We start from the raw sequence: 24,179 nt of genomic DNA, 5'->3' as shown, positions 1-24,179 counted from the left end.
AGGGATCACAGCTGCTGTCGGAGATACGGGAATGGAGGGATCACAGCTGCTGTCGGAGATACGGGAATGGAGGGATCACAGCTGCTGTCGGAGATACGGGAATGGAGGGATCACAGCTGCTGTCGGAGATACGGGAATGGAGGGATCACAGCTGCTGTCGGAGATACGGGAATGGAGGGATCACAGCTGCTGTCGGAGATACGGGAATGGAGGGATCACAGCTGCTGTCGGAGATACGGGAATGGAGGGATCACAGCTGCTGTCGGAGATACGGGAATGGATAGATCACAGCTGCTGTCGGAGATACGGGAATGGAGGGATCACAGCTGCTGTCGGAGATACGGGAATGGAGGGATCACAGCTGCTGTCGGAAATACGGGAATGGAGGGATCACAGCTGCTGTCGGAGATACGGGAATGGAGGGATCACAGCTGCTGTCGGAGATACGGGAATGGAGGGATCACAGCTGCTGTCGGAGATACGGGAATGGAGGGATCACAGCTGCTGTCGGAGATACGGGAATGGAGGGATCACAGCTGCTATCAGATACGGGAATGGAGGGATCACAGCTACTGTCGGAGATATATGCTGCAGTCCCTTCTACATACATTTGTGGGATACTTAATATTTGTGGCTAACTCCCAGAAGCTGCTGACAAATAGCCACAAATATTATTTGATACATTTTCCCCATAGACAGTTCCAGATTTCCCTCACTCTCAGGACACATGTAATACAGACAGTCCCGGTGTCCTCTCACTTTCAGGACACATGTAATACAGACAGTCCCGGTGTCCTCTCACTTTCAGGACACGTGATACATCAATGGGTTCCCCAAGGGCTTAAGGCATTTTCTTACAGACATTTCCCCACTAACTGAATCAGCCTGGTGTAGTAATTAGCTAATTATATTTGTAACTTAAGGCCTGATTCCGAGTCACACACACAGCAGCTGAATCACGTAGCGGAGGGCACCCAAGGCATAGATGCACCTCTCTGTGGGCTGTACAGAAGGGAAGTAGATGTCCACTTGTGACTAGTTGGGAATAACTGGGGCCAGCACGTGGGATAAGTGCAGCTATTGAGGCTTTACAGAGATGTGCCTGATTTCACACCAATATTTTGCACGAAGACAGCAGGAAATTTGGCTGCAGATGCAGTCTCCCCGGACCCTTAGTATGTGATGGTGTACCATTAATTACCCAATAGTGCTAAACAAATGTTATTGATTTGAAAGGACCCGGTGACTGTGTTCTCGCATGTAGTGACGATGTCCAATCTCCAGCCTGGCGCATCCTATAACTGCAGCATCACCAGCGTCAGCCACCGCTCTCCCAGTATTGCTACCTACATTACAGTTTCTACATTAGGTAAGTCTCTCTAGTCAAAATATAAAAATAATCTCTTCCAGATTTTTTTTTTAAATTTATTATGAAAACGATACAAGTGGTGAATACGAAGGTTGAATAGAAATTCTATATACACAAGATTGTTATATAATGTGCAGTTTATTTTAGTATGAGCATATACTGTACAATGCACATGTCCATAAACTGCTTCTACCATGGCCACAGAGCTCTATGCTATGATCTTGGGAAGGACGTTGCCTTATCTGGCAGAAAGACCCTTATAACGTGACACCCAGATCTGGATGATGAGACTATTTACTAATCAGTATTCATGCGCATCTCTCTATTCATACAGCACAAATACATTGCTCCTCTTTAAGGGTTTTTCCAGCTGGTACTTCTCATTATATAAGTGCTCCTCTCTATAGGGTTCTCCCAGCTGGTATTTCTCATTGCATAGTGCTCCTCTCTATAGGGTTCTCCCAGCTGGTATTTCTCATTGCATAGTGCTCCTCTCTATAGGGTTAGTGTTCTCCCAGCTGGTATTTCTCACTGCATAGTGCTCCTCTCTATAGGGTTAGGGTTCTCCCAGCTGGTAATGCTCACTGCATAGTGCTCCTCTCTATAGGGTTAGGGTTCTCCCAGCTGGTAATGCTCACTGCATAGTGCTCCTCTCTATAGGGTTAGGGTTCTCCCAGCTGGTAATGCTCATTGCATAATGCTCCTCTCTATAGGGTCAGGGTTCTCCCAGCTGGTGACTCTCACTGCATATTGCTCCTCTCTATAGGGTCGGGGTTCTCCCAGCTGGTAATGCTCACTGCATAGTGCTCCTCTCTATAGGGTTAGGGTTCTCCCAGTTGGTAATCCCCACTGCATAGTGCTCCTCTGTATAGGGTTAGGGTTCTCCCAGCTGGTAATGCTCACTGCATAGTGCTCCTCTGTATAGGGTTAGGGTTCTCCCAGCTGGTAATCCCCACTGCATAGTGCTCCTCTCTATAGGGTTAGGGTTCTCCCAGCTGGTAACTCTCACTGCATAGTGCTCCTCTCTATAGGGTTAGGGTTCTCCCAGCTGGTAATCCCCACTGCATAGTGCTCCTCTCTATAGGGTTAGGGTTCTCCCAGCTGGTAATGCTCATTGTATAGTGCTCCTCTCTATAGGGTTAGGGTTCTCCCAGCTGGTGACTCTCACTGCATATTGCTCCTCTCTATAGGGTCGGGGTTCTCCCAGCTGGTAATGCTCACTGCATAGTGCTCCTCTCTGTAGGGTTAGGGTTCTCCCAGCTGGTAATCCCCACTGCATAGTGCTCCTCTCTATAGGGTTAGGGTTCTCCCAGCTGGTAATCCCCACTGCATAGTGCTCCTCTGTATAGGGTTCTCCCAGCTGGTAATCCCCACTGCATAGTGCTCCTCTCTATAGGGTTCTCCCAGCTGGTAATCCCCACTGCATAGTGCTCCTCACTATAGGGTTCTCCCAGCTGGTATTTCTCATTGCATAGTGCTCCTCACTATAGGGTTCTCCCAGCTGGTATTTCTCATTGCATAGTGCTCCTCACTATAGGGTTCTCCCAGCTGGTATTTCTCATTGCATAGTGCTCCTCACTATAGGGTTCTCCCAGCTGGTATTTCTCATTGCATAGTGCTCCTCTCTATAGGGTTAGGGTTCTCCCAGCTGGTATTTCTCATTGCATAGTGCTCCTCTCTATAGGGTTAGGGTTCTCCCAGCTGGTAATCCCCACTGCATAGTGCTCCTCTCTATAGGTTTAGGGTTCTCCCAGCTGGTATTTCTCATTGCATAGTGCTCCTCTCTATAGGGTTAGTGTTCTCCCAGCTGGTATTTCTCACTGCATAGTGCTCCTCTGTATAGGGTTAGGGTTCTCCCAGCTGGTAATGCTCACTGCATAGTGCTCCTCTCTATAGGGTTAGGGTTCTACCAGCTGGTAATGCTCACTGCACAGTGCTCCTCTCTATAGGGTTAGGGTTCTCCCAGCTGGTAATGCTCACTGCATAGTGCTCCTCTCTATAGGGTTAGGGTTCTCCCAGCTGGTAATCCCCACTGCATAGTGCTCCTCTCTATAGGGTTAGGGTTCTCCCAGCTGGTAATCCCCACTGCATAGTACTCCTCTCTATAGGGTTAGGGTTCTCCCAGCTGGTAACTCTCACTGCATAGTGCTCCTCTCTATAGGGTCGGGGTTCTCCCAGCTGGTAATGCTCACTGCATAGTGCTCCTCTCTATAGGGTTAGGGTTCTCCCAGTTGGTAATCCCCACTGCATAGTGCTCCTCTGTATAGGGTTAGGGTTCTCCCAGCTGGTAATGCTCACTGCATAGTGCTCCTCTGTATAGGGTTAGGGTTCTCCCAGCTGGTAATCCCCACTGCATAGTGCTCCTTTCTATAGGGTTAGGGTTCTCCCAGCTGGTATTTCTCATTGCATAGTGCTCCTCTCTATAGGGTTAGTGTTCTCCCAGCTGGTATTTCTCACTGCATAGTGCTCCTCTCTATAGGGTTAGGGTTCTCCCAGCTGGTAATGCTCATTGCATAATGCTCCTCTCTATAGGGGTTAGGGTTCTACCAGCTGGTAATGCTCATTGCATAGTGCTCCTCTCTATAGGGTCAGGGTTCTCCCAGCTGGTGACTCTCACTGCATATTGCTCCTCTCTATAGGGTCGGGGTTCTCCCAGCTGGTAATGCTCACTGCATAGTGCTCCTCTCTATAGGGTTAGGGTTCTCCCAGTTGGTAATCCCCACTGCATAGTGCTCCTCTGTATAGGGTTAGGGTTCTCCCAGCTGGTAATCCCCACTGCATAGTGCTCCTCTCTATAGGGTTAGGGTTCTCCCAACTGGTAATCCCCACTGCATAGTGCTCCTCTCTATAGGGTTAGGGTTCTCCCAGCTGGTAACTCTCACTGCATAGTGCTCCTCTCTATAGGGTTAGGGTTCTCCCAGCTGGTAATCCCCACTGCATAGTGCTCCTCTCTATAGGGTTAGGGTTCTCCCAGCTGGTAATGCTCATTGCATAGTGCTCCTCTCTATAGGGTTAGGGTTCTCCCAGCTGGTGACTCTCACTGCATATTGCTCCTCTCTATAGGGTCGGGGTTCTCCCAGCTGGTAATGCTCACTGCATAGTGCTCCTCTCTATAGGGTTAGGGTTCTCCCAGTTGGTAATCCCCACTGCATAGTGCTCCTCTGTATAGGGTTAGGGTTCTCCCAGCTGGTAATGCTCACTGCATAGTGCTCCTCTCTATAGGGTTAGGGTTCTCCTAGCTGGTAATCCCCACTGCATAGTGCTCCTCTCTATAGGGTTAGGGTTCTCCCAGCTGGTAACTCTCACAGCGTTGTGCTTCTCTGTATAGGGTTAGGGTTCTCCCAGCTGGTAATCCCCACTGCATAGTGCTCCTCTCTATAGGGTTAGGGTTCTCCCAGCTGGTAATGCTCATTGCATAGTGCTCCTCTATATAGGGTTAGGGTTCTCCCAGCTGGTAATGCTCATTGCATAGTCCTCCTCTCTATAGGGTTAGGGTTCTCCCAGCTGGTAATTCCCACTGTATAGGGTTAGGGTTTTCCCAGTTGATAATCCCCTTTCCTTGTCGTTTCTCTGTATAGAGTTAGGGTTCTCCCAGCTGGTAACTCTCACAGCGTTGTGCTTCTCTGTATAGGGTTAGGGTTCTCCCAGCTGGTAATCCCCACTGCATAGTGCTCCTCTCTATAGGGTTAGGGTTCTCCCAGCTGGTAATGCTCACTGCATAGTGCTCCTCTCTATAGGGTTAGGGTTCTCCCAGATGGTAATCCCCGCTGCATAGTGCTCCTCTCTATAGGGTTAGGGTTCTCCCAGCTGGTAATCCCCACTGCATAGTGCTCCTCTCTATAGGGTTAGGGTTCTCCCAGCTGGTAATCCCCACTGCATAGTGCTCCTCTCTATAGGGTTAGGGTTCTCCCAGCTGGTAACTCTCACTGCGTAGTGCTCCTCTCTATAGGGTTAGGGTTCTCCCAGCTGGTAATGCTTATTGCGTAGTGCTCCTCTCTATAGGGTTAGGGTTCTCCCAGCTGGTAATGCTCATTGCATAGTGCTCCTCTCTATAGGGTTAGGGTTCTCCCAGCTGGTAATGCTCATTGCATAGTCCTCCTCTCTATAGGGTTAGGGTTCTCCCAGCTGGTAATTCCCACTGCATAGGGTTAGGGTTTTCCCAGTTGATAATCCCCTTTCCTTGTCGTTTCTCTGTATAGAGTTAGGGTTCTCCCAGCTGGTAACTCTCACAGCGTTGTGCTTCTCTGTATAGGGTTAGGGTTCTCCCAGCTGGTAATCACCACTGCATAGTGCTCCTCTCTATAGGGTTAGGGTTCTCCCAGCTGGTAATGCTCACTGCATAGTGCTCCTCTCTATAGGGTTAGGGTTCTCCCAGATGGTAATCCCCGCTGCATAGTGCTCCTCTCTATAGGGTTAGGGTTCTCCCAGCTGGTAATCCCCACTGCATAGTGCTCCTCTCTATAGGGTTAGGGTTCTCCCAGCTGGTAATCCCCACTGCATAGTGCTCCTCTCTATAGGGTTAGGGTTCTCCCAGCTGGTAACTCTCACTGCGTAGTGCTCCTCTCTATAGGGTTAGGGTTCTCCCAGCTGGTAATGCTTATTGCGTAGTGCTCCTCTCTATAGGGTTAGGGTTCTCCCAGCTGGTAATGCTCATTGTGTAGTGCTCCTCTCTATAGGGTTAGGGTTCTCCCAGCTGGTAATGCTCATTGCATAGTGCTCCTCTCTATAGGGTTAGGGTTCTCCCAGCTGGTAATGCTCATTGCATAGTCCTCCTCTCTATAGGGTTAGGGTTCTCCCAGCTGGTAATTCCCACTGTATAGGGTTAGGGTTTTCCCAGTTGATAATCCCCTTTCCTTGTCGTTGCTCTGTATAGAGTTAGGGTTCTTCCAGCTGGTAACTCTCACAGCGCAGTGCTTCTCTGTATAGGGTTAGGGTTTTCCCAGCTGGTAATCCCCATGCGCATTCAATGGGGCTCAGCTGTCTCTCGGTGCGGCCCGGTCCCCCTACCGCAGGCCGTGTCCACTTCATGTCCAAACCCCTTTGGACCATGCAGGGAAGAGACGGGGGAGCTGCTGGAGGAGAGGAACCCATCGTTTACACACAGACTGTCCTTCTTGTGCTATTAACATGGAGGGATTGATGGCGGTCGGGAGCTGCAAAGAGGAGAAGGTGAGATCCTTATTCTAACTTATTCTCGTTGACTGAGTCCCTTCACTCCCACCCTAACCACTTCTCCCCACCACCTAGTCTGCCCCCCTGTCCTGCACCACTACTACCCCCATCCTGACCCCTGCTCTCCCCTTCTATTACTCCCATCCTGCCCCCTGCTGTCCACCACTACTACCCCCATCCTGCCCCTCTGCTACCCCTTCTGTTACTCCCATCCTGACCCCTGCTCTGCACCACTACTACTCCCATCCTGACCCCTACTCTGCACCACTACTAATCCCATCCTGACCCCTGCTCTCCCCTTCTATTACTCCCAGCCTGCCCCCTGCTCTGCACCACTACTACTGCCATCCTGACCCGCTGCTCCCCCCTTCTATTACTCCCAGCCTGCCCCCTGCTGTCCACCACTACTACTCCCATCCTGTCCCCTGCTCCCCCCTTCTATTACTCCCAGCCTACCCCCTGCTGTCCACCACTACTACTCCCATCCTGACCCCTGCTCTGCACCACTACTACTCCCATCCTGACCCCTGCTCCCCCCTTCTATTACTCCCAGCCTGCCCCCTGCTGTCCACCACTACTACTCCCATCCTGACCCCTGCTCCCCCTTCTATTACTCCCAGCCTGCCCCCTGCTGTCCACCACTACTACTCCCATCCTGACCCCTGCTCTCCCCTTCTATTACTCCCAGCCTGCCCCCTGCTGTCCACCACTACTACTCCCATCCTGACCCCTGCTCTCCCCTTCTATTACTCCCATCCTGCCCCCTGCTGTCCACCACTACTACCCCCATCCTGACCCCTGCTCTCCCCTTCTATTACCCCCAGCCTGCCCCCTGCTGTCCACCACTACTACTCCCATCCTGACCCCCTGCTCTCCCCTTCTATTACTCCCAGCCTGCCCCCTGCTGTCCACCACTACTTCCCCCATCCTGACCCCTGCTCTCCCCTTCTATTACCCCCAGCCTGCCCCCTGCTCTGCACCACTACTACTCCCATCCTGACCCCTGCTCTCCCCTTCTATTACCCCCAGCCTGCCCCCTGCTCTGCACCACTACTACTCCCATCCTGACCCCTGCTCTCCCCTTCTATTACCCCCAGCCTGCCCCCTGCTGTCCACCACTACTACTCCCATCCTGACCCCTGCTCTCCCCTTCTATTACCCCCAGCCTGCCCCCTGCTGTCCACCACTACTACTCCCATCCTGACCCCTGCTCCCCCCTTCTATTACTCCCAGCCTGCCCCCTGCTGTCCACCACTACTACTCCCATCCTGACCACCTGCTCTCCCCTTCTATTATTCCCAGCCTGCCCCCTGCTGTCCACCACTACTACCCCCATCCTGCCCCTCTGCTCCCTCCTTCTATTACTCCCAGCCTGCCCCCTGCTGTCCACCACTACTACCCCCATCCTGCCCCTCTGCTCCCTCCTTCTATTACTCCCAGCCTGCCCCCTGCTTTCCACCACTACTAACCCAGACTGCCCCCTGCTCTCCCCTTCTGTTACCCCCAGCTGGCCTCCTGCTTTCCACCACTACTACCCCAGTCTGCCCCCCTGCTCTGCACCACTACTACTACCATCCTACCCCCAACTGTAGTGCCATTAGCCTGAAGTTGCAGATGCAGGGAGGCCCACAACTGCGTATCAGACCCTGTAAGGAGGGATCCCACCCCCATTAGGGCTGCTTCCATAAGTTTCCCGGGATGCTTTCCCATCCCAATCCGCCCCTGTATCCATGGACAAACGTTTACAGGAATTAAAGTGTAAAACCTCAGTCAGGATTTGTCTGGTAAAGTTTGCGGTTTGAATACTTCCCCGTCTCCCAGCGCTATGTAATGTCTGTCTTACCCGTTATACAGGACTGTTTCTAGCCAATTTGGCTCCCAGTGCCATAAAAAAGTGCCCCCCACACACACACACACACACACACACACCTAGATTAAAAAAAAAAACTTGCGCGCGCACCCGGCAAGGGGGCGTGGCCTAATTTAAATGGGCATGGCCTCGTCTGAAAAGACTACCTCACAATCCAGTTTTTGACCCTGCTTCAACAGATCACGACCACCACGGGAAAAAAAAATTCTACCATATTAAGCCCCACACAGTAATGCCCCCTGCACCATATTATGCCACACACCGCAATGCCCTTGATACATTAAATCCCCACACTACGGCAGGCAAGTCCCCATTTCACACAGTACGGCAGGTGTCCCCATTTTACACATTGAGAGAGAGCTTACAGAGGCGATAACCGCTCTTCGGCCCGCCTCACCAGTCGCTCTTCGTGCCGGCCTTTCCCTCTTCCTAACTTGGATCCCCCTCTGTACTGCGCTCGGGGGGGGGGGGGGGGGGAAGTTTCGCGGAGTGACGGGGTTGCGTCGTGACGTAACGACGCAACCGCGTCATTTTGTGAAACTCCGCCCCCCCGAGCGGGTTACTCGGGTAGAAATATGAGGGGGAAGCAGGGAGCCAGTTAGTGCCGCGGTTGCACTGCTCGCCTGCCCCCGTTATACATGCACAGTGTTCTGTATTGTGCTCTGCCGTACTGCAGCCTGTTCCCAATGCACAGTGTTCTGTATTGTGCTCTGCCGTACTGCAGCCTGTTCCCAATGCACAGTGTACTGTATTGTGCTCTGCCGTACTGCAGCCTGTTCCCAATGCACAGTGTACTGTATTGTGCTCTGCCGTACTGCAGCCTGTTCCCAATGCACAGTGTACTGTATTGTGCTCTGCCGTACTGCAGCCTGTTCCCAATGCACAGTGTTCTGTATTGTGCTCTGCCGTACTGCAGCCTGTTCCCAATGCACAGTGTACTGTATTGTGCTCTGCCGTACTGCAGCCTGTTCCCAATGCATAGTGTTCTGTATTGTGCTCTGCCGTATCGCAGCCTGTTCCCAATGCACAGTGTTCTGTATTGTTCTCTGCCGTACTGCAGCCCGTTCCCAATGCACAGTGTTCTGTATTGTGCTCTGCCGTACTGCAGCCTGTTCCCAATGCACAGTGTTCTGTATTGTGCTCTGCCATACTGCAGCTTGTCCTCAATGCACAGTGTTCTGTATTGTGCTCTGCCGTACTGCAGCCCGTTCCCAATGCACAGTGTTCTGTATTGTGCTCTGCCGTACTGCAGCCCATTCCCAATGCACAGTGTACTGTATTGTGCTCTGCCGTACTGCAGCCTGTTCCCAATGCAGTGTGTACTGTATTGTGCTCTGCCGTACTGCAGCCTGTCCTCAATGCACAGTGTTCTGTATTGTGCTCTGCCGTACTGCAGCCTGTTCCCAATGCACAGTGTACTGTATTGTGCTCTGCCGTACTGCAGCCTGTTCCCAATGCACAGTGTTCTGTATTGTGCTCTGCCGTACTGCAGCCCATTCCCAATGCACAGTGTACTGTATTGTGCTCTGCCGTACTGCAGCCCGTTCCCAATGCACAGTGTTCTGTATTGTGCTCTGCCGTACTGCAGCCTGTTCCCAATGCACAGTGTTCTGTATTGTGCTCTGCCATACTGCAGCTTGTCCTCAATGCACAGTGTTCTGTATTGTGCTCTGCCGTACTGCAGCCCGTTCCCAATGCACAGTGTTCTGTATTGTGCTCTGCCGTACTGCAGCCCATTCCCAATGCACAGTGTACTGTATTGTGCTCTGCCGTACTGCAGCCTGTTCCCAATGCAGTGTGTACTGTATTGTGCTCTGCCGTACTGCAGCCTGTCCTCAATGCACAGTGTTCTGTATTGTGCTCTGCCGTACTGCAGCCCGTTCCCAATGCACAGTGTACTGTATTGTGCTCTGCCGTACTGCAGCCTGTTCCCAATGCACAGTGTTCTGTATTGTGCTCTGCCGTACTGCAGCCCATTCCCAATGCACAGTGTACTGTATTGTGCTCTGCCGTACTGCAGCCCGTTCCCAATGCACAGTGTTCTGTATTGTGCTCTGCCGTACTGCAGCCTGTTCCCAGTGCACAGTGTTCTGTATTGTGCTCTGCCGTACTGCAGCCTGTTCCCAATGCACAGTGTACTGTATTGTGCTCTGCCGTACTGCAGCATGTTCCCAATGCACAGTGTACTGTATTGTGCTCTGCCGTTCTGCAGCCTGTTCCCAATGCACAGTGTACTGTATTGTGCTCTGCCGTACTGCAGCCTGTTCCCAATGCACAGTGTACTGTATTGTGCTCTGCCGTACTGCAGCCCATTCCCAATGCACAGTGTACTGTATTGTGCTCTGCCGTACTGCAGCCCGTTCCCAATGCACAGTGTTCTGTATTGTGCTCTGCCGTACTGCAGCCTGTTCCCAGTGCACAGTGTTCTGTATTGTGCTCTGCCGTACTGCAGCCTGTTCCCAATGCACAGTGTACTGTATTGTGCTCTGCCGTACTGCAGCATGTTCCCAATGCACAGTGTACTGTATTGTGCTCTGCCGTTCTGCAGCCTGTTCCCAATGCACAGTGTACTGTATTGTGCTCTGCCGTACTGCAGCCTGTTCCCAATGCACAGTGTACTGTATTGTGCTCTGCCGTACTGCAGCCTGTTCCCAATGCACAGTGTACTGTATTGTGCTCTGCCGTACTGCAGCCCGTTCCCAATGCACAGTGTACTGTACTGTGCTCTGCCGTACTGCAGCCCGTTCCCAATGCACAGTGTTCTGTATTGTGCTCTGCCGTACTGCAGCCTGTTCCCAATGCACAGTGTACTGTATTGTGCTCTGCCGTACTGCAGCATGTTCCCAATGCACAGTGTACTGTATTGTGCTCTGCCGTTCTGCAGCCTGTTCCCAATGCACAGTGTACTGTATTGTGCTCTGCCGTACTGCAGCCTGTTCCCAATGCACAGTGTACTGTATTGTGCTCTGCCGTTCTGCAGCCTGTTCCCAATGCACAGTGTACTGTATTGTGCTCTGCCGTACTGCAGCCCGTTCCCAATGCACAATGTACTGTATTGTGCTCTGCCGTACTGCAGCCTGTTCCCAATGCACAGTGTACTGTATTGTGCTCTGCCGTACTGCAGCCTGTTCCCAATGCACAGTGTACTGTATTGTGCTCTGCCGTTCTGCAGCCTGTTCCCAATGCACAGTGTACTGTATTGTGCTCTGCCGTACTGCAGCCCGTTCCCAATGCACAATGTACTGTATTGTGCTCTGCCGTACTGCAGCCTGTTCCCAATGCACAGTGTACTGTATTGTGCTCTGCCGTACTGCAGCCTGTTCCCAATGCACAGTGTACTGTATTGTGCTCTGCCGTACTGCAGCCTGTTCCCAATGCACAGTGTACTGTATTGTGCTCTGCCGTACTGCAGCCTGTTCCCAATGCACAGTGTACTGTATTGTGCTCTGCCGTACTGCAGCCTGTTCCCAATGCACAGTGTTCTGTATTGTGCTCTGCCGTACTGCAGCCTGTCCTCAATGCACAGTGTTCTGTATTGTGCTCTGCCGTACTGCAGCCTGTCCTCAATGCACAGTGTACTGTATTGTGCTCTGCCGCACTGCAGCCTGTTCCCAATGCATAGTGTACTGTATTGTGCTCTGCCGTACTGCAGCCCGTTCCCAATGCACAGTGTACTGTACTCTGCCGTACTGCAGCCTGTTCCCAATGCACAGTGTACTGTATTGTGCTCTGCCGTACTGCAGCCTGTTCCCAATGCACAGTGTACTGTATTGTGCTCTGCCGTACTGCAGCCTGTTCCCAATGCACAGTGTACTGTATTGTGCTCTGCCGTACTGCAGCCTGTTCCCAATGCATAGTGTACTGTATTGTGCTCTGCCGTACTGCAGCCTGTTCCCAATGCACAGTGTTCTGTATTGTGCTCTGCCGTACTGCAGCCTGTCCTCAATGCACAGTGTTCTGTATTGTGCTCTGCCGTACTGCAGCATGTTCCCAATGCACAGTGTTCTGTATTGTGCTCTGCCGTACTGCAGCCTGTCCTCAATGCACAGTGTACTGTATTGTGTTCTGCCGTACTGCAGCCTGTCCTCAATGCACAGTGTACTGTATTGTGCTCTGCCGTACTGCAGCCTGTTCCCAATGCACAGTGTACTGTATTGTGCTCTGCCGTACTGCAGCATGTTCCCAATGCACAGTGTACTGTATTGTGCTCTGCCGTACTGCAGCCTGTTTGCACAATGGTTATTGTATAAAGTATAAATGTTGGGTTAAGTCTCTGTTCTGCCTTCTAGTTGCTGAAGTGAACCCCAATGTTGTGGTGATATCTCTGCTGGCGATCCTCAGCATCCTGCTCATTGGACTCTTGCTGGCGACTCTTATTATTTTACGACGAAAACATCTGCAAATGTCGAGGTAATTTTCGCATCACACTTATGCCAGAAAATAAGTCTGAATTGGTCATGTGTAATAACAAACATAAATGATTTTACAGATCAGAACAAGACACGAGGCATTGTTCTATAAATAAGTGATTTCCCTGTCATTGTGGAGCTCCCTACTGATTCCACACCTGCCACACCTTCCCCAGCATCCCGTACACTCAGAGACCTCACCCTCCTCGAAACTCTTCTATGGAGTTGCTAAAATGTCAGATTTACCAAGCGCTTGTCCTCCGTGCTACAAAACGTTCCAGAAGAGGGTTCCAAAGGATCCCTCCCCTGCAGTGGCCACTCACACATGTGACATGATGCTGTGCAATAGCGCATCCGGGCCCTGATTCTGGACATAAAATGAAGGCCCTGTCCTGGTATGTAAGTAATGTTACATCGCAGCAATCCTTCATTTCATATTGCCATTATAAGTAGCAAAAAGACAATCTCATTTTTGAGACCAATTTCTGACCATTGATAAATATGCCCCTATATGTGATAGACAGAGGGGGTTATTCGGAGTTGTTAGCAAACCAAAACAGTAAGCAGTTGGGTAAACCATGTGCACTACAGGTGGGACAGATGTAACATGTGCACTGCAGGTGGGGCAGATGTAACATGTGCAGAGAGAGTTAGATTTGGGTGGGTTATATTGTTTCTGTGCAGGGTAAATATTGACTGCTTTATTTCTACACTGCAATTTAGATTTTAGTTTGAATACACCCCACCCAAATCTACCTCTCTCTGCACATGTTACATCTGCCCCACCTGCATTGCACATATTACATCTGCCCCACCTGCACTGCACCATGGTTTTGCCTAATTGTTTACTGTACTTAGCTTTTTTTATCTAACTGGAGTCGTGAGGGCTGATTTCTAAACCTATCCTATATCTAATTCCCTGCTACACAAACTGAACGCTATTCAGAACTCGGGGAAAACCAATAAAGGAGCAATATGCAACTAGACGGAACCATGTTGCACTGCAGGTGGGGCAGTTGTACAATTAGCAGAGAGATATAGGGGTAGATTTACCAAGAAGCGGGTTGTGAAAGCCGCCTATCATTGGTAATTCAGAACACTCAGAGGAATAAATGGTAAGCCAGGTGGGTGGTTACTGGGTGGTGGTTAGTAGGGAACACACAAATGGTCCATTCAGTGGGCGTGTCTATGCAAGTGCCTACATTCCCAGACACAACTGCAGGCATAGGAGGCCCTGGTCAGACGGAGACACTGCACCTGTCATAGGGCTGGGGACTGCATATACAGACACACAGCCGCAGGCATAGGAGGCAATTTTCAGATGGAGACACTGCACCTGTCATAGGGTTGGGGGCTGCATATGCAGACACACAGCCACAGGTATAGGAGGCCGTGGTCAGACGGAGACACTGCACCTGTCATAGGGCTGGGGGCTGCATATACAGACACACAGCTGCAGGCATAGGAGGCCTTGGTCAGAGACACTGCACCTGTCATAGGGCTGGGGGCTGCATATACAGACGCACAGCCGCAGGCATAGGAGGCCGTGGTCAGACGGAGACACTGCACCTGCCATAGGGCTGGGGGCTGCATATACATACACACAGCCACAGGAATAGGAGGCAATTTTCAGATGGAGGCACTGCACCTGTCATAGGGTTGGGGGCTGCATATACAGACACAGCCACAGGCATAGGAGGCCGTGGTCAGACTGAGACACTGCACCTGCCATAGGGTTGGGGGCTGCATATACAGACACACAACCGCTGGCATAGGAGGCCCTGGTCAGATGGAGACACTGCACCTGCCATAGGGCTGGGGGCTGCATATACAGACACACAGCCGCAGGCATAGGAGGCCGTGGTCAGACGGAGACACTGCACCTGTCATAGGGCTGGGGGCTGCATATACAGACACACAGCCGCAGGCATAGGAGGCCGTGGTCAGACGGAGACACTGCACCTGCCATAAGGCTGGGGGCTGCATATACATACACACAGCCACAGGAATAGGAGGCAATTTTCAGATGGAGACACTGCACCTGTCATAGGGTTGGGGGCTGCATATACAGACACACAGCCACAGGCATAGGAGGCCGTGGTCAGACTGAGACACTGCACCTGTCATAGGGTTGGGGGCTGCATATACAGACACACAGCCGCAGGCATAGGAGGCCGTGGTCAGACGGAGACACTGCACCTGCCATAAGGCTGGGGGCTGCATATACATACACACAGCCACAGGAATAGGAGGCAATTTTCAGATGGAGACACTGCACCTGTCATAGGGTTGGGGGCTGCATATACAGACACACAGCCACAGGCATAGGAGGCCGTGGTCAGACTGAGACACTGCACCTGCCATAGGGTTGGGGGCTGCATATACAGACACACAGCCGAAGGCATAGGAGGCCGTGGTCAGGCTGAGACACTACACCTGCCATAGGGCTGGGGGCTGCATATACAGACACAGCCGCAGGCATAATAATAATAATAATAATTTTATTTATATAGCGCTCTTTCTCCAATAGGACTCAAGGCGCTTAACAGATACATAGCATAATATAGTACAGAAAATAATGAAGTACATTTTCATAAAATACAGAAGCATGAAGATACTAAAAGGGACATTATGGAAATGCTTGAGTAAACAGAAAAGTCTTGAGTCTACTTTTGAAGGATTCTATAGTTGGGGATTCTCGCACTGTGCGGGGAAGTGAGTTCCATAGAGTCGGAGCCGCATGACTAAAAGCTTGACCCCCAGATGAATTACGGTAGATTCTAGGCACTGCTAAAAGTCCTTCATCTACAGATCGCAGTAATCGAGTGGGGCAGTATGGGGTCAGAAGCTGTTTCAGGTACTTTGGGCCTTGGTCATGTACAGATGTAGCCACCTTTATCTTGACAGATTCTCCGCCAAGATGGACGTTTAGTCACGCTAAGGCGATAGCTGAGTTTAATCACAGGCAGGCGCGTTGAGGCGATTCTAGATACTCAGCATGCATTACACATCTCCACCACTGGGTGGCTAATGCTCCACTAATCCAGTACTTTCGATCGTACAGTATAGTGGCGGATTGATCTACAGCTCTGGCAATTGGTCAGTGACGACTGTAATGTTAATACTGTAGGAGTAACGGGAGGCGGTGGAAAAAGATGGTGACCTACACTGTGCTTTTAAAATACATGTACAGTACATGAGCGTCTGAGTTCCCTAAGGCATAATGGGAATGGTGGGCTTGCGGGAGGCGGTCGAAAATACCGTGCTTTACAAATGCGAGCGTCTGAGTCCCCCAAGGCATAAACCAACACCAATGGGGAGGGGGCCGGGCGCTGTTTGCTGTACTTTTACACATGAAATTGGGAATCTCTCATGAGGCGTCGTGGGCTAGCGATGAAGGCTCCCACCTCCCACGCTGGGGGTCCAGGGTTCGAGACCTGATGTGCCTTTTTTTTTTTTTTAATTGTAATAATATACTGTATTATTTTATTTTCATTGTAAGACAGTCAATGGAAAGGTGCACACAAGTTACATATAAATCAGAGTACATCTGCAGGAGCGATTCTTTTTCGCTAAATGCAACTACACAGCGGCAATGAGTAGAAATGAGTGTATTCTGACGCAACAAATTCAGCAAAACAGTACAGTAGATCTTCGGCGTTTGTGTATTGCACAGGGCCTGAATTCCCTCCCTGTCTACTGCATGATCTGTGCAAGCTCCCAGGGGGGAAGGGCGATGGGGATAGGGGGAGACGATGGAAAATACCGTGCCTTTGAAATGCAATTATATGAGCGTCCGAGTCCCCTACGGCATAAACCAACACCAATGGGAATGAAGTGCCAACTTTTTTTTTTTTAATGTGTTCCCGTGACATTCACTTTAATATTTTTTTTCTCTCTCTAATACATCCAATGGAAGGATGCACACAAGTTTTACATAAATCAGAGTAAATCTGCAGGAGCGATTCTTTACGCTAAATGCATCTACACAGCGGTAATGAGTAGAAATGAGTGTATTCTGAGAGAGCAAAACAGTACTGTAGATCTTCGGCGTTTCTGTATTGCACAGGACCTGAATGGCGATGGGCTAGCAGGAGGCGGTGGAAAATACCGTGCTTTACAAATGCGAGTGTCTGAGTCCCCTAAGGCATAAACCAACACCAATGGGAAGGAAGTGCCAACCTTTTTTTAATGTGTTCCTGTAACATTCACTTTATTATTATTTTTTTTCTTTGTTATACATTCAATGGAAGGGTGCACACAGGTTTCACATAAATCAGAGTGGGCGGGGGATTTTCCTATATACAGTAGTATACTGTTGCACATGTCTTGTAACCTGATCGGAACTCCCTCCCTGTCTACTGCATGTACTTTGCAGGCTCCCAGGGGGGAAGGTGAAAGTGGGATGGGGATAGGGTGAGACAGTGGAAAATACCGTGTTCAAAGAAAAGGCATAATCAAAACCATGGGGAACTTTGCGGTGTATCGTTATGTGCAAAGACCTCACTTATCCCTATCACCCCTGTGTATTTTAGCTGGGGGATTCTGACGCTCCTTCAGCATTGCCCCGTGACCTACCAAATCTGTGCTGTTACTTGCTCCATAGCCGAGGGCCTCCATTGGGCGAGGAGTCACAGGCGGTAGCCATTTCAATTGAGTCTGCCCTGCTACAGAATTGTATGTGTACCGTATGGTGCATAGAACCTTAACAGTACAACTGCTCCTGCATCTTTGCCCTGGTTTATGTGAATAACTCCCTCCCTTTCTACTGCATGACCTGTGCAGGATCCCAGGGGGGAAGGGCGATGGGCTAGCGGGAGGCGGTGGAAAATACTGTGCTTTACAAGTACTGTATGAGTCCAAATCCCCATTATGTTCTTCTAGTGTACTAATTAGCACGAACAGCTTGTAACGTACAGTGGCAAGTTTTAATCTTCCTTTGTATAATGGAGAGATAAAAGCTCCTCAGTAAGTTCCTGGATGCCAAGTCACCGTCCTTAGTATCTCTGTACAGTATGTTCTACTAGTGCACTAATTAGCACAAACAGCTTTTAACTGGATGCCAAATCAACGTACTTAGTATCTCTGTACAGTATGTTCTATTAGGGTACTAATTAGCACGGACAGCTTGTAACGTACAGCGGCAAGTTTAATCTTTCTATGTAAAATGGCGAGAGATAAAAGCTCCTCTGGAAGTTCCCAGATGCCAAATCACCATCCTTAGTATCTCTGTACAGTATGTTCTACTAGTGTGCTAATTAGCACAAACAGCTTTTAACTGGATGCCAAATCACCATACATCATATCTCTGTACAGTATGTTCTATTAGGGTACTAATCAGCAAGAACAGCTTGTAACGTACAGCGGCAAGTTTAATCTTTCTATGTATAATGGAGAGAGATAAAAGCTCCTCAGTAAGTTCCTGGATGCCAAATCACCGTCCTTAGTATGTCTGTATAGTATTTTCTATTAGGGTACTAATTAGCACAAACAGCTAAAATGTACCCTAATAGAACATACTGTACAGAGATACTAAGGACGGTGATTTGGCATCCAGGAACTTAGGGAGGAACTTTTATCTATCTCCATTATACATAGAAAGAATAAACTTGCCGCTCTACGTTACAAGCTGTTCGTGCTAATTAGTACCCTAATAGAACATACTGTACAGAGTTACTAATTACGGTGATTTGGCATCCAGGAACTTAGGGAGGAGCTATTATCTCTCTCCATTATACATAGAAAGCATAAACTTGCCGCTGTACGTTACAAGCTGTTCATGATAATTAGTACCCTAATAGAACATACTGTACAGAGATACTAAGTACGGTGATTTGACATCCGGTAAAAAAAGCTGTTCATGCTAATTAGTACACTAGTAGAACATACTGTACAGAGATACTAAGGATGGTGATTTGGCATCTAGGAACTTCCAGATGAGCTTTTATTTCTCTCCATTATACATAGAAAGATTAAACTTGCAACTGTACGTTGCAAGCTGTTCGTGCTAATTAATACACTAGTAGAACATACTGTACAGAGATACTAAGGACGTTGATTTGGCATCTAGGAACTTAAAGAGGAGCTTTTATCTCTCTCCATTATACACAGAAAGATTAAACTTGCCACTATACGTTACAAGCTGTTCGTGCTAATTAGTACACTAGTAGAACATAGAGTACAGAGATACTAAGGACAGTAATTTGGCATCCAGGAATTTAGGGAGGAGCTTTTATCTCTCTCCATTATACTTAGAAAGATTACAATGGAGAGATTAAAGCTCCTCCCTAAGTTCGTGGATGCCAAATCACTGTACTTAGTATCTCTGTACAGTATGTTCTACTAGTGTACTAATTAGCACGAACAGCTTGTAAAGTACAGTGGCAAGTTTAATCTTTCTATGTATAATGGAGAGATAAAAGCTCCTCTGTAAGTTACTAGATGCCAAATCACCGTTCTTAGTATCTCTGTACAGTATGTTCTACTAGTGTACTAATTAGCACGAACAGCTTGTAACGTACAGTGGCAATTTTAATCTTTCTATGTATAATGGAGAGAGATAAAAGCTCCTCCCTAAGTTCCTGGTTGCCAAATCACCATCCTTAGTATCTCTGCATAGTATTTTCTATTAGGGTACTAATTAGCACAAACAGCTAATTAGTATCCTAATAGAACATACTGTTCAGAGATACAAAGTACGGTGATTTGGCATGCACGAACTTACTGAGGAGCCTTTATCTCTCTCCATTATACATAGAAAGATTAAACTTGCCGCTGTACGTTACAAGCTGTTCGTGCTAATTAGTACCCTAATAGAACATAGAGTACAGAGATACTAAGGATGGTAATTTGGCACCCAGGAACTTAGGGAGAAGCTTTTCTCTCTCTCCATTATACTTAGAAAGATTACAATGGAGAGAGATTATAGCTCCTCCCTAACTTCGTGGATGACAAATCATTGTCCTTAGAATCTGTGTACAGTAGGGGTCATTCCGAGTTGTTCGCTCGGTAAAAATCTTCACATCGCAGCGATTTTCCGCTTAATGCGCATGCGCAATGTCCGCACTGCGACTGCGCCAAGTAAATTTGCTATGCAGTTAGGATTTTTACTCACGGCTTTTTCTTCGTTCTGGCGATCGTAATGTGATTGACAGGAAATGGGTGTTACTGGGCGGAAACAGGCCGTTTTATGGGCGTGTAGGAAAAAACGCTACCGTTTCCGGAAAAAACGCAGGAGTGGCCGGAGAAACGGGGGAGTGTCTGGGCGAACGCTGGGTGTGTTTGTGACGTCAAACCAGGAACGACAAGCACTGAAATGATCGCAGATGCCGAGTAAGTCTGGAGCTACTCAGAAACTGCTAAGAGGTGTGTAATCGCAATATTGCGAATACATCGTTCGCAATTTTAAGATGCTAAGATTCACTCCCAGTAGGCGGCGGCTTAGCATGAGCAAATCTGCTAAAATCCGCTTACGAGCGAACAACTCGGAATGACCCCCAGTATGTTCTACTAGTGTACTAATTAGCACGAACAGCTTGTAACGTACAGTGGCAAGTGTAATTTTTCTAAGTATAATGGAGAGAGATAAACACTCCTCCCTATGTTCCTGGATGTCAAATTACCATGCTCAGCATTTCTGTACAGTATTTCCTATCTAGCCAGAAACCCTGCATCCTGTGCAAGCTAGGCGGACAACTGGAGGGGACCTGAAACACGGTTGCTTCCCGTTTCCCTTTCCAGTGTCACATAAACTAGTGGTTGGTCTGCCCTGAAAGCCAAGAGTCTCCTCTTTTGTATGGTACTAGTCCTGAGTCTCTGGGACACCCAGAACCAGAGATATCAGTATGCAAAGTGGACCCATTTTCCCATAGACTATAATGGGCCCGTTAATTCAGACCCACCATGGGTTCCGACGCTTGCCATGAGCCTTGTGGGGGTCACAGAAACTTGGGGTTGGTACCCTCCGGTAGCTAATTGTCTCCCCTTCCATAGCAACCTAGCGATGAAGGCTCCCACCTCCCACGCTAAGAGTCCCAAAGTGCCAACCTTTTTTTTATGTGTTCCCGTGACATTCACTTTATTATTATTTTTTCTTTGTTATACATTCAATGAAAGGGTGCACACAGGTTTCACATAAATCAAAGTAAATCTGCAGCAGCGATTCATTCCGCTATATACAAATACACAGCGGTAATGAGTATAAATTAGTGTATTCCGACGCAACTAAATGAGCAACACAGTACTGTAGATCGTCGGCATTTGTGTATTTTACCTGACCTGAACTCCCTCCCTGTCCACTGCATGACCTGTGCAGGCTCCCAGGGGGGAAGGGCGATGGGGGTAGGGAGAGGCGGTGGAAAATACTGTGCTTTTGAAATACAAGTATTAGCGTCCAAGTCCCCTAAGGCATAAACCAACACCAATGGGAAGGAAGTGCCAACCTTTTTTTAATGTGTTCCTGTAACATTCACTTTATTATTATTTTTTTTCTTTGTTATACATTCAATGGAAGGGTGCACACAGGTTTCACATAAATCAGAGTGGGCGGGGGATTTTCCTATATACAGTAGTATACTGTTGCACATGTCTTGTAACCTGATCGGAACTCCCTCCCTGTCTACTGCATGTACTTTGCAGGCTCCCAGGGGGGAAGGGGAAAGTGGGATGGGGATAGGGTGAGACAGTGGAAAATACCGTGTTCAAAGAAAAGGCATAATCAAAACCATGGGGAACTTTGCGGTGTATCGTTATGTGCAAAGACCTCACTTATCCCTATCACCCCTGTGTATTTTAGCTGGGGGATTCTGACGCTCCTTCAGCATTGCCCCGTGACCTACCAAATCTGTGCTGTTACTTGCTCCATAGCCGAGGGCCTCCATTGGGCGAGGAGTCACAGGCGGTAGCCATTTCAATTGAGTCTGCCCTGCTACAGAATTGTATGTGTACCGTATGGTGCATAGAACCTTAACAGTACAACTGCTCCTGCATCTTTGCCCTGGTTTATGTGAATAACTCCCTCCCTGTCTACTGCATGACCTGTGCAGGATCCCAGGGGGGAAGGGCGATGGGCTAGCGGGAGGCGGTGGAAAATACTGTGCTTTACAAGTACTGTATGAGTCCAAATCCCCATTATGTTCTTCTAGTGTACTAATTAGCACGAACAGCTTGTAACGTACAGTGGCAAGTTTTAATCTTCCTTTGTATAATGGAGAGATAAAAGCTCCTCAGTAAGTTCCTGGATGCCAAGTCACCGTCCTTAGTATCTCTGTACAGTATGTTCTACTAGTGCACTAATTAGCACAAACAGCTTTTAACTGGATGCCAAATCAACGTACTTAGTATCTCTGTACAGTATGTTCTATTAGGGTACTAATTAGCACGGACAGCTTGTAACGTACAGCGGCAAGTTTAATCTTTCTATGTAAAATGGAGAGAGATAAAAGCTCCTCTGGAAGTTCCCAGATGCCAAATCACCATCCTTAGTATCTCTGTACAGTATGTTCTACTAGTGTGCTAATTAGCACAAACAGCTTTTAACTGGATGCCAAATCACCATACATCGTATCTCTGTACAGTATGTTCTATTAGGGTACTAATCAGCAAGAACAGCTTGTAACGTACAGCGGCAAGTTTAATCTTTCTATGTATAATGGAGAGAGATAAAGCTCCTCAGTAAGTTCCTGGATGCCAAATCACCGTCCTTAGTATGTCTGTATAGTATTTTCTATTAGGGTACTTATTAGCACAAACAGCTAAAATGTACCCTAATAGAACATACTGTACAGAGATACTAAGGATGGTGATTTGGCATCCAGGAACTTAGGGAGGAACTGTTATCTATCTCCATTATACATAGAAAGAATAAACTTGCCGCTCTACGTTACAAGCTGTTCGTGCTAATTAGTACCCTAATAGAACATACTGTACAGAGATACTAAGTACGGTGATTTGGCATCCGGTAAAACAGCTGTTCATGCTAATAAGTACACTAGTAGAACATACTGTACAGAGATACTAAGGATGGTGATTTGGCATCTAGGAACTTTCAGAGGAGCTTTTATCTCTCTCCATTATACATAGAAAGATTAAACTTGCAACTGTACGTTACAAGCTGTTCATGCTAATTAATACACTAGTAGAACATACTGTACAGAGATACTAAAGACGGTGATTTGGCAACCAGGAACTTAGGGAGGAACTTTTATCTCTCTATATTATACATAGAAAGGTTAAACATGCCACTGTACGTTACAAGCTGTTCGTGCTAATTAGTACCCTAATAGAACATACTGTACAGAGTTACTAATTACGGTGATTTGGCATCCAGGAACTTAGGGAGGAGCTATTATCTCTCTCCATTATACATAGAAAGAATAAACTTGCTGCTGTACGTTACAAGCTGTTCATGATAATTAGTACCCTAATAGAACATACTGTACAGAGACACTAAGTACGGTGATTTGACATCCGGTAAAAAAAGCTGTTCATGCTAATTAGTACACTAGTAGAACATACTGTACAGAGATACTAAGGATGGTGATTTGGCATCTAGGAACTTCCAGAGGAGCTTTTATCTCTCTCCATTATACATAGAAAGATTAAACTTGCAACTGTACGTTACAAGCTGTTCGTGCTAATTAATACACTAGTAGAACATACTGTACAGAGATACTAAGGACGTTGATTTGACATCTAGGAACTTAAAGAGGAGCTTTTATCTTTCTCCATTATACACAGAAAGATTAAACTTGCCACTCTACGTTACAAGCTGTTCGTGCTAATTAGTACACTAGTAGAACATAGAGTACAGAGATACTAAGGATGGTAATTTGGCATCCAGGAAGTTAGGGAGGAATTTTTATCTCTCTCCATTATACTTAGAAAGATTACAATGGATAGAGATTAAAGCTCCTCCCTAAGTTCGTGGATGCCAAATCACTGTCCTTAGTATCTCTGTACAGTATGTTATACTAGTGTACAAATTAACACGAACAGATTGTAACGTACAGTGGCAAGTTTAATCTTTCTATGTATAATGGAGAGATAAAAGCTCCTCAGTAAGTTCCTGGATGCCAAATCACCGTACTTAGTATCTCTGTACAGTATGTTCTATTAGGGTACTAATTAGCTGTTTGTGCTAATTAGTACCCTAATAGAAAATACTATGATTTGGCATCCAGGAACTTAGGAAGGAGCTTTTATCTCTCTCCATTGTAATCTTTCTAAGTATAATGGAGAGAGATAAAAGCTCCTCCCTAAGTTCGTGGATGCCAAATCACTGTCCGTAGTATCTCTGTACAGCATGTTCTTCTAGTGTACTAATTAGCACGAGCAGCTTGTAACATACAGTGGCAGGTTT

The 24,179-nt window shown here is 48.1% G+C and overlaps 1 protein-coding gene across 3 annotated transcripts in view; it reads left to right on the top strand.

Moving 5' to 3' along the window:
* Positions 1-24,179, top strand: part of PTPRO (protein tyrosine phosphatase receptor type O) — a 698,190-nt gene that overhangs the window by 261,523 nt on the left and 412,488 nt on the right. For all 3 annotated transcript variants that reach the window (XR_010179771.1, XM_063929453.1, XM_063929452.1), the window contains exons 10-11: positions 1,237-1,369; positions 12,701-12,821. Coding sequence is in view for 2 of the 3 variants with exons in the window: in XM_063929453.1 (XP_063785523.1) it covers positions 1,237-1,369; positions 12,701-12,821 (254 nt within the window). In the remaining variant the exon portion in view is untranslated. The remainder of the gene's footprint in view (positions 1-1,236; positions 1,370-12,700; positions 12,822-24,179) is intronic.

Source organism: Pseudophryne corroboree, chromosome 6 (assembly GCF_028390025.1).
Source record: "Pseudophryne corroboree isolate aPseCor3 chromosome 6, aPseCor3.hap2, whole genome shotgun sequence".
NCBI lineage: Eukaryota > Metazoa > Chordata > Amphibia > Anura > Myobatrachidae > Pseudophryne > Pseudophryne corroboree.
Note: the sequence above shows the minus strand (reverse complement) of the source record. Positions and strands in the feature narration are given on the sequence as shown.